The 11,101-nt window shown below is 44.5% G+C and overlaps 2 protein-coding genes across 2 annotated transcripts in view; one reads left to right on the top strand and one right to left on the bottom strand.

Annotated features, from left to right (window-relative positions):
* The window catches only part of daw1 (dynein assembly factor with WDR repeat domains 1), a 17,257-nt gene extending 14,321 nt beyond the window's left edge, over positions 1-2,936 (top strand). Inside the window, exons 12-13 of the mRNA XM_076282200.1 lie at positions 2,176-2,338; positions 2,902-2,936. Coding sequence (XP_076138315.1) covers positions 2,176-2,338; positions 2,902-2,936 — 198 coding nt within the window. The remainder of the gene's footprint in view (positions 1-2,175; positions 2,339-2,901) is intronic.
* A 3,053-nt stretch (positions 2,937-5,989) lies between these two features.
* The window catches only part of sphkap (SPHK1 interactor, AKAP domain containing), a 69,106-nt gene continuing 63,994 nt past the window's right edge, over positions 5,990-11,101 (bottom strand). Inside the window, exons 12-13 of the mRNA XM_076281675.1 lie at positions 9,848-10,029; positions 5,990-8,281 (exon numbers count right to left, since the gene is read on the bottom strand). Of these exons, the coding sequence (XP_076137790.1) occupies positions 8,132-8,281; positions 9,848-10,029 (332 nt within the window). The 3' untranslated portion in view covers positions 5,990-8,131. The remainder of the gene's footprint in view (positions 8,282-9,847; positions 10,030-11,101) is intronic.

Genomic DNA, 11,101 nt, shown 5'->3' with positions numbered 1-11,101 from the left:
TGGGGAGCTGCCAGGAAGTGCTCCTTACCAAGTCTCCTCTCTGTTCATCCCTCCTCTCTCTCTTTTTCTCTCCCTCTCTCTCTCTCTCTCTCTCTCTCCCTCTCTCCCTCTCTCTCTCTGCTACTTGACCACGTTGTCCGTGTTTCACCCTCTTTGACTTATTCTGTATCAAACTCAAATTCTCACCATGACAGAAGTGGCTTCCGCATTGCTAGTAAGTTCTGTTCAGTGGCGGTCATAAACAAATACTTATTATGACCGCCGCGCAGCGAAGCGGTGGTCATATAGGTTTAGTCAGATTTGTTTTTTTTGTTTTTTTCGCATGTCCAAATTTCTGTCAATGATTCCCGGGACACTGAAAGACCGGGGTAGACGAAACTTGGTGGGCATGTAACCCCATATGGATAGCATGGAACCATCGTTTTTCGTTTTGATCTGTAGCCCCCCCGCTGGACTGCACCCCCCGAAAGGAGGGTAGGGCAGACACAGTTTTCTGTGAATATCTCGAGAACCGTAAGGTTTAGGAGGACCATTTTTTTTTTGTATGTTGATCTCAAGGGGCCATGTAAACCCATTCCATAACCACTCATTTCATGTATAGCGCCACCTAGTTAAACACAAAAAAGTAAAAATGAGGTGTTGTAATCGCAGGTATCTGTGACCTAACATAGTCAAAACTGCACGAAATTGGAAGTGTAGGATCATTATGACACCCTCTGAATGCACGCCAAGTTTCGTGGAATTCCGTTCATGGGGGGCCACACAATAAATTCATTTATGTTACTATACACCAACTGGCCTGTAGGTGGCCGGAGACAGTTTTCTGTGAATATCTCGAGAACCGTAGGGCCTAGGAGGTCCACCTTTTTTTTGTATGTTGATCTCAAGGGGCCATGTCAACCCATCCCATTACCACTTATTTCATGTATAGCGCCACCTAGTTAAAAATTAAAAAGCAAAAAATTAGGTGTTTTCATCACAATATCTCTGGCTGACATGGTCAAAACTGCACGAAATTGAAAGTGTAGGATCATTATGACACCCTCCGAATGCATGCCAAGTTTTGTGTACTTTCGTTCACGGGGGGCCTTACAATAAAACAATTTATGTGTACATTTAGTGACGTACACCAACAAGGATTCCCGGGACACTGAAAGACCGGGGTACACAAAACTTGGTGGGCATGTACCCCCACATGGATAGCATGGAACTGTCATTTTTCGTTTTGATCTGTAGCCCCCCCGCTGGACTGGACCCCCCGAAAGGAGGGTAGGCCAGACACAGTTCTCTGTGAATATCTTGAGAACTGTAGGGCCTAGAATGACCATTTTTTCCGTATATTTGCCTCCAGGGGTCATGTTAGCCCAGTTCATGTGCACACATGTGCACAAACAGATACACACACACACACACATTCACAGTAATCATGACACATACTCACACAGTAGACATATGTACGCTTCCATGCACAGGCACATACGCAGGCACGCACACACACACACACACACACACACACACACACACACACACACACACACACACACACACACTCACACACACCCACACACCCACACACATAACATAAACATAACACAAACAATCAAGAATTTCTCATAATTATGAACAGGCAAGATGGAGGTGGGGTTGTATAAAATTAATTTTACATGTGAAATCTATGAACTAATCATGTTTTGGTACTTGTTGTCTAGCAGATACCAGTGAGAATTGAGTGTGGATAATGCAATTTAGTGAGACAGTTAGAATCATATAAGCCTTTCAGCGTGATTTCTTTTTGTGGAAAAAATGTGCTGGACTGGGCGGTGGTCATATTTTGTACCGCTCTGCGGTACATCTAGTTTACCAATGGCTTTCCCACTGTTTATTTCTATATTTTAATTCAGTTCAATTTCAATATAATATTCTTTGTATGTGTATTGCTAAAATAGAATACAAAAATAAAACAAACAACTCACCCCTTCCTCTCAAATCAATTTCTACTGGAATTAGCATATGTGCAATGTATAATATTGCTAAAGCAGTCCACAAAAACAACAGATGTATAGAAGTAATTAATAAAAATGATAAACAACAAAACTCTTCCTCCATTTCTCCTCTCTCTCTCTCTCTCTCTCTCTCTCTCTCTCCGCCTCTCTCTCTCTCTCTCTCTCTCTGCAGGTGTGTTTTAACCCTCAGGGCAGTCGTGTGTTGACGGCGAGCGTGGATAAGACGGCTCGGCTGTGGGACGTGCGCTCAGGTGCGTGTGTGCAGGTGCTGCTGGGGCACACTGATGAGATCTTCTCCTGCGCCTTCAACTACGAGGGAGATGCCATTATTACAGGTAACTGCACACACACACACACACACACACACACACACACACACACACACACACAGACACACACCACACAGACACACACGCACACTAACACACACACACACGCACACACACACACACAGATACACACACACACACACACACTAACACACACACACACACACACACACACGCACACACACACACACACACACACACACATACACACACACAAACATACACACACACACACACACACATAAACACAAACACCCACACACACACATACACACACACACACACACACACACACACACATACTGTAGATACACACCAAGACATTGTCTATTCATATGCATACAAACAATAGAAATGCTCTATGAATTCTCCTTTTACTTTAATGTGCTTGCAAATGATTAGGACAGCAACATACAGCATATGGTATCTCAGATTATTCTTTATTATCATCACACCACCCCCGACCACACACACACACACACACACACACACACAAGTACAGATGGATGGGGTAAGGGCTCTCTCACCTTCTGTTGTTCCACCTGCTCCAATGTGTGCTTGCTCTGCAGGTAGCAAGGACAACACCTGCAGGATCTGGCGATGAACACGAATGCACAGGGAAGAGGAGAGCAGTCACACACACACACACACACACACAGACACACACACACACACACACACACACACACACACACACACACACAGACACACCGACACCCTCCTAGGCATGACACAGCATGCATGCCAAAAGATGGACATTCACATCCTGTACATTACACATCCTGTAAATACTACACAGTAGAGTTCTTCAAAACACACACACACATGCACGCACACACACACACACACACTCACCAACAGATTACAAACACACAAATACACAGTCAAGGATAAAACTTCCTTCATTGTGCAGTGGAGCATGATGGAATGGACCCCAGCAGTTAATGTCCACTGTCACGACATCCACACGTATTCTGCAGTGTACTGCAGCCCTTAGTGTTTACCGGAAGTATGCTGCATAGCAAGTATGTGTGTGCATTAGCACAGCTCAGTCTGTAGTGTAATGTGATTGCCCAAACATGAACACACAGACACACTTTCTCACACATACCTTTGTGAAAGTCCAAGCAACACACACACACACAGTCTTGCTCTGGTGCTGAGGGCCGGTGTGTGATGGAGAGGCTGCCCCCACACTGAAAAGCACGCTCTAAGTGGACGTGCAGACATCTTTCTTCTTTATGGCCTGGACTGTTTCTCACCGTTTGCTGAGTGGGTATGACTGTGCTATACCCCACCTCATACCTTAGTGAGTGTGAAGATTTAGTTTGTGTAGCTGTTACTATACTTCATAATGTATAGTAGAACGACCCATGATGCATCTCTGTTGCCTTAATGTGTGTGTGTGTGTGAGTGTGTGCTGGTCTACTGTATGCTGATACATAAAGTATTGTGTATGAAGCTTCTGTATATTCTATTCATGGGTTTCATCAGGTCCCTTTCCACAGGTGTGTAAAATCAAGCACCTTGATTACAAATGCAGACTGCATGGTGCTTAATTAATACAACTGTGGAAAGAGACCTGATGAAACCCATTTATAACTTTACTAGCTGATAGTGTGTGTGCAGTTGTACCGCATGGATTGTTTCACACCTGTATCTGCGAGAGAGAGAGAGAGTGTGTGCTTATCTGTAACTGTAGTTTGAGAGTAGGATGTGCGAATGCATTTGCCTTTAGTTTTCTGGGACTGTGGAGAGGGATGTGCTCAAGAGATGTTCTTCACAGTTCTTCACAGACACATACACACATACACACCCCTCACCTGCAGGGGTGTTAATGTACTGTGAGCACAGGTGTGTGACCTCGCTGCTCCATGTGAAGAGGAGACCCCTGTGCTTGACCCTCCTGCTGGTGCAGTCAGGGCGTGGAGGAGAGACCGCTGGTCAGGTTCATCCCGTCTCTGTTGTTACGGCTTCTATACACAGTTGCGTGCGTTGCAGTGCTGGAGACGGATCACATTCACTTTGCATGGGCTCACGTCATCCGTTGCCGAACTGAATTGTGGGTCCGTTGCGTAGCGTTTCTCCCGTCACTCGCGTTGAGAAGTTCAGCTGTTGCTGCACCGACAGACGGCACTAGTATAACCGTAATTTGATTGGTTGGTGCCGTCCGTCGATTGGCTTGATTGGCCGGTGCCGTCTGTCGGCGAACTTCTCAACGCGAGCGACGGGAGAAACGCGACGCAACGGACCCACAATTCAGTTCGGCAACGGATGACGTGAGCCCATGCAAAGTGATTGGGATGCGTCTCCAGCACTGCAACGCACGCAACTGTGTGTAGGAGCCGTTAGAGTTAACGTGCTGCATCCGTCCCGCCGGCCTTGTGTCTAAACATCAATCCGCTTTCTCCCCAGTTAATGCATCACTTGAACATTCTGTGAACCACAGCTTTGAACTTTTCACTTTTTATCTTGTTATGTGAAACTGTATAAGGATATTAACACACATAGACGTTCAGCAACTGAATTAGCTAAGCCTGTCAAGTATGACACTGGAGTGTCTCCCTCATGTCAGTTTGACCTGTATCTAATTGCTGTTTGAAGTCCAATCCATGTGTGTTAAGCTTAATGCTCCACTCTCTGCTTTATGGCTGTTAATGATCTCTAGAAATGCACCTCTGTACTTCTTGAACTCTTGTCTGATGTGTCTTTTTTAAAATCTTGATTGATGATCTTGCTGTTTGATCTGATCACTGCTGCTGGATCCAGTCTGGCACACACACACACGCACACACACACACACACACACACACACACGCACACACACACACGCACACACACACACACACACACACACACACACACACACGTAGAAGCACCAGGATTTGCAGTCTGCAGTCCACCGCATGCTGTTCAGCTCTCCTTCCAACCACTCGACACCCAGAACGTGCAACACATGTTCATCAGGCAGACTTCAGAAGCATCCAAACGGAGTGATCAGTTGTCTAATTAGCCTCATGGTTTAGGTAACCCCATAAGCGGTGAGAAGAAGATTCAGATTCAGGCTCGGTGGTACACACGTTTAGAGTGAGTCATAATTGCTATGACGCCAAAAGCACCAGGCTACCAACAATTAATAGGATGTTAGTTTCTGTCATGTTCAACACAGACATGATTCACGTGTTAAAGGCTGTGGTGTCCGAACTGTTGTGTTTGTGTTATAAATAAAACAACATTCACACACATCACTTCTCTCACATACACTACCGTTCAAAAGTTTGGGGTCACTTAGAAATTTCCACTCCACTCCATTATAGTCAGAATACCAGCTGAGATCAGTTGCATTGTTTTTTTTAATCAGGGCAGCAGTTTTCAGATTACATTATGTGCTTATATAATTGCAAATGTTTTCTCAGTTAGCCTTTTAAAATTATATCAGATCAGTAAACAGAATGTGCCTTTGGAACATTGGATGAATGGTTGCTGATAATGGGCATCTGTGTAGATATTGCATTAAAGAACAGCCATTTCTTTCTACAACAATCAGTTACAACATTAATGAAGAAAACAAGGACATTTCTAAGTGACTCCAAACTTTTGAACAGTTGTGTAAGTCCAATTTATTGATCTGGAAAGATAAATACATTCAATACAGTAACAGTTTGGGCATCTGTGTGCATGTGTGTTTGTGTGTGTGCGTGTGTGTATGTTTGTGTGCTTTGTTTGCTGATATACAACACAAACGTCACGACTACTCAGTGTGAAAACTTCACAAAAACCGAGCCACTTACAAATTAACATTGAAGACGCTCCACTACTACTCCATATGTCCCGTGTGTCTCTCTCAGCGTGTCTTTCTACCTGTCTGTCTGAACAACAGATCTTTTCAGCCGCCTGTCTGTCTCTCTGTCGCGACAATAAATCTCTACAGGCCACTGCGTGTCTGTCTGTCTGAACAACAGATCTCTACTGTCTGTCAATCTTTGTCTGTCTGTCTGTATCAACAGATCTCTACTGTTTGTCTGTCTCTCTGTCTGTGGGTCTGAAAAAGGAAGCGGTGCTGCCCCTCGAGCCTGGGGGAGAAAGGTGTGGCTGTAGCGCTGACTCTACACTATGTACAGCTATCATAAAATAAAAGCATCTCAGCTCACACTTCACTCCATCACAGGCCAGTGCAACACAATCCGAAAACAACAAAACAAAAGAGGAGAAAAAAACAAAATAAAACAGGAACAGCACGAGGGAAGAACAACGTCTTGGCTAATGTAAACATCAACTAAGTAAAGGTGTGAGGATAGGGGTTGGGTTTGGGGTGTGTGGTATTGGGGAGGGGGGCTGTGCACATTAAGTTGAAGAATTATGAGAAGGAATGAGGCAGGGAAACAGCAGGGAAAAGAGTCTATATACCCTAATAATGCCGCATTCCAGACAGCTGGGAGGTCCGATGTGTCCAACTTGGAGCTCACGAGGTCCGACCTCTAAGCGTCGGAGATAAACAAAGAACATGGCTGACCGTGAGAAGTTGACATTTGTTTTATTATTGAAAAGGCAATTTGACTGTCATCAGTCCAGCCTCCTTGCTTATATAAACCAATCAGAGACGGAAAAAACGACGTACGAGGTAACAGACCCCATAATACTGTGAACACAGCCTTCTTTTTTCCGTTTCAATAATCTCTTTGTAAACGTTTAGACGCGGACATCGTTGTGTGACGTCAGATTACTGCATCTCAACAAAGTCGGAGTACACTGATTTGCCCCGACCCGGTGAGTAGGACCTCCCACTTCGACTGGCGTTCCAATGTAATTCTCCTTCTAGGAGGTCAGAAAAGTTGGACCTCCCTGTTGTCTGGAATGCGGCATAAGTCTACACCTCTGGATCAAATACTTCCTGGACCCCCTCCACAACAGAACATCTGGCTGGTGTTATGCTGGTCACTCCACAGTCCCAATGGGTCCCGAATGGAAAGCTTAACACAAAGAACAGGAAATACTCCTAGAGGAAGCGGCGTAGGTGACATGCGCATGCCAGAGGTTGGTGGCGAGGCCGTTTCCATGGTGAAGCCTCCTATGTCATCCTCAAGGCAGGCTGCTCTCTGATTGGTACCCCTGTGCATGTTAAGATGGAGAGCTTTAGGTAGTTTTTTCCCCCCTTTTTTTTCTTAAAGGGACAACGTTCTCCTATCAACTCGGTCCAGTCATGGAGGACACAGGAAATGGGGCAAGTGTGCCCTGAAGTAATCCAGGCAGTTCAACAATTCCTGTTTCCCAGAATGCCATGTGTTTTATGGCACTCCAAGGTGAGGTCTGTTCAGTCAGGAACTTATGGCGTCTCAGCACTTATAGCATACTGTACATACATACAGTGGTGGCCATGTTCACTGGTGCTTAATAGGTGTGTTACCCGGGCAAATGGATAAAACATTACTTTCTCAACACCAGTGGGACGAGCCTCATCAACCACACATTTGCCTTCCGCTCCAGTGGCCAGTCCTAGAGGGACTTGCTGGTCAGGAGAATAGGGGTTCAGGAATGAGAGTTCAGGTTTGTGGAGAGAGGTGAAGTGTTTGTGGAATGTCTGGTGCAGTTGTTTGGCAAAATGGGCTGATTTTATGGATGAAATGGTGATTTAAGACAGTGTGGAATGTTAAGGATGCTAGATCAGAGTTGAATGGAATGATCTGTAGTGTGGAAAATGTGTGTGTGTGTGTGTGTGTGTGTGTTTGGTGGCTGGGGATGAGTGTGTGAGGTTTGTAACAGGTCCATAGATGCTGGGGAGAAGAGAAGAGGCCTGACGCTCTAGCGCATCTCCAGCAGCCAGTCGAAGAGACCAGCAGGGGGCGCTGTGTCTTGCTGGCCCTCCAGCAGCTGGCAGTACTGCACCACCGCCCCAAACAGGTCACCCACACGCCACGACCGGTGGCTCACCAGCTGCACCACGCGCTGGAACTGAAAACACACACACACACACACATACAGTTAGAGGCTATCACATTCAAATTAATATACACATAATTAGTTCAGATATGACATGCACACACACACACACACAACTGAAGCATATCACTTTATATCATGCATATCAAGTTACAGGGTATCAGATATAGATAGATACACACATAATTAGTTGTGATGATATTGCACACACATACTGTACACACACACACACACACACACACACACACATACATACACACATACACACACACACACACACACACACACACACAAACACGTGTTTACAATAAGAGTCTTGCTCATTTTCTCTACACACGTGCGCTTCCTTTGCAGCCCACAGGCAAGAGAGAAATTGTGTCACACAACTGTGGTGATCAGAGAACTACGCCTGAGGATGTTTTTTTTTATAAGACTATTTCACATGGCGTATGTTTCAACACTCACAGAGAAAATAATCTTAATATAACCAAATCCGAACTAAATCAGCTCAGTTTCATAAAGATCCCCTTTATGCCATGGGGGACATGTGCACTAGAATCCAGTTAAGACAATATTCATAAGAAATTAGAACATGCAAGAATCCCATGAAGAGAAATGCCCCCATGTGACCAGCAACACCTAACAATATTCTATTCTATTGTAATATTACAATGAACTTTAAATTACAATATTGGAGTTTTACTTCTTCATCTGAGTTTTCTTTTGATTATTCATTTAATTTTGAAACTGAATGCACTCATTCATGGTGCTTTGATCAAAACTGTTTTAATTTTTTTCCTTGATCTGTTTGCTAACAAGTTGTTGATGATAAAAGCAGTTGGCAAATGACTGAATGTTAATGTATATTGTTTGCAAAAACCGCTGATATTATGTGAGGTTATTCTTCACATGTGTAAAATGATCTGGCATGGCAAATGATGGCTGCTTAAAGGAGAAATCCGGCAAGTTTTCACATAGATCTCCGGTTCTCGAAGTCACTGAGTACTGTCGAAAAAACAAAAACAATTGGTTTTACCCAGCTCGAGTTGCTATTGCCAGCAGCTAACGCAGTCAGGTAGCTACAGTTCTACACTCTGGGGGCATGTCCGTAAGCTCCCATGTACATCCCCAATAGAGTGTAGAGCTTGGCGGATTTCTCCTTTAACCACACTACACAGTTCATATGTCCTCTGCGAGGCTCAGTCTTGAATGTTGCATTGAAAGGAAGTACTCTGTACAGTTATGCCTTCTTCCTTAAGGCCAATTAACACCCAAACCATTTCGGAAGCATTTTTCAGTTGCCCGCCTAATGTTTGTCTATTATTAGAGACAGAATTCCATTAGAATCAATGTAGCAATTTACACTGGCAAGACTGGCACATACATTGTTAAACATTTTATTCCACCACGTCGGAGATGAAAGAAGGATAAATTGATTCATTTCTGTTTCACTCTTGCTTGCAATGTATATTCCCAGTTAGCCCTATGCTGTGCCTTGAGAATGTTGCTTGAGAAGGGACGTAGGTTACTCAGCCTGACCAGGAGGACTCTACACAGCCTCAGACCTTAGCGCTGTACCTTGTGGATGTTGCGCTGCTGGGACTTCCTGAAGTGCAGAGCGGGAGCACCCAGCTCTGATGCAGCCAACCACTGGAGTGTGGCGCGCAGCTCCACGTCCACACTGTCTGCTTCCAGGTCAAAGTTCAACACCAGGAGCTCCCGGGCACTGCCCCCACCCGCACAGGAACTTGAGGGGCTCTCTGCACAAGGTAGAACACACACTCAGGTTACACACTCTCTCTCACACATACACACACACACAGACACACATTCTCTCTCTCTCTTTCTCTCACACACACTCACTCTGACACACGCACGCACGCACACGCGCGCACACACACAGTCTGTCTATAAATAATGGAAAAAAATCCTCACAGGGCTTTATCTGTCTTCATAGAACGCTCTAAGCTGGGGGATACATTTTTTAAGAGAAAGAGAAAAAAGAGCTACCTCTCCCTCTCTCAGCTCTCTCTCCCTCTCTCTCAGCTCAGTCGTTCTTGTTCTCTATATCTGATAATTAGCTGTGACATTACAGTGTATTTTCATTCTTTGATTAACTTAACTCTCAATTTTTTTTAAGCTTCACACATCCCACTATACTTTCTCATTCACTCTAAAGTCTCTCCATCTCTCTCTCGCCTGCTCTCCTCCTTTCTCCTCCACTGCTTTGATATCTATCAGGCGGAGTGGAGCCACGGGTGGAGGTGTTGATGCCAGCCTTCTATAGGCGCTGACAAATTACTCATTCATTAAGTGTGAAATAGTGTGGGTAATTCTGACCACTTCATTGCTCTCTCTCTCTCTCTCTTTCTATCTATCTTTTCTATCCCCCTGTTTTTGCGTCATCTCACTAATCTCTCTCCAATGAGGCAGTGGTAAGGAAAGTGCTTTTCGGAGAGCTGAGTTAAGGCTGTTGATTAGTCTAAGCAATTAAGCAAATCAGATATTATTGTCTATGAATATCCTAGGCACACTCACACAAATTGCCTTGACCATAAGTAAAAAAGTAGGCTATAAGCTCATTACGAAATAGGCATCTTAGAGACTTCTATGCTATAACAGAACTTTGTTGTTTGGCATTCTCATATATAAGAATGCACAGCAGTGTGCATGTGTCTGTGCATGATATCTGTGTCTCTTGGTGTATGTGGCTAAGCACTGCACACAGCTATGTGACTAGAGCAACACTAAGAGATACAGATGTAGAAATAGTGATTCATTCATATGGCACTTTGGGAGTTTGAAAATTCAGCTATTGCATTTTGAAATCTA

Source organism: Alosa pseudoharengus, unplaced genomic scaffold (genome assembly GCF_046254945.1).
Source record: "Alosa pseudoharengus isolate Yale_2024_CS ecotype anadromous, Long Island Sound unplaced genomic scaffold, YU_APseudo_1.1 YU_APseudo_1.1_scf_13, whole genome shotgun sequence".
NCBI classification, from domain to species: domain Eukaryota; kingdom Metazoa; phylum Chordata; class Actinopteri; order Clupeiformes; family Clupeidae; genus Alosa; species Alosa pseudoharengus.
This window is presented reverse-complemented; position numbering and strand designations above follow the sequence as displayed.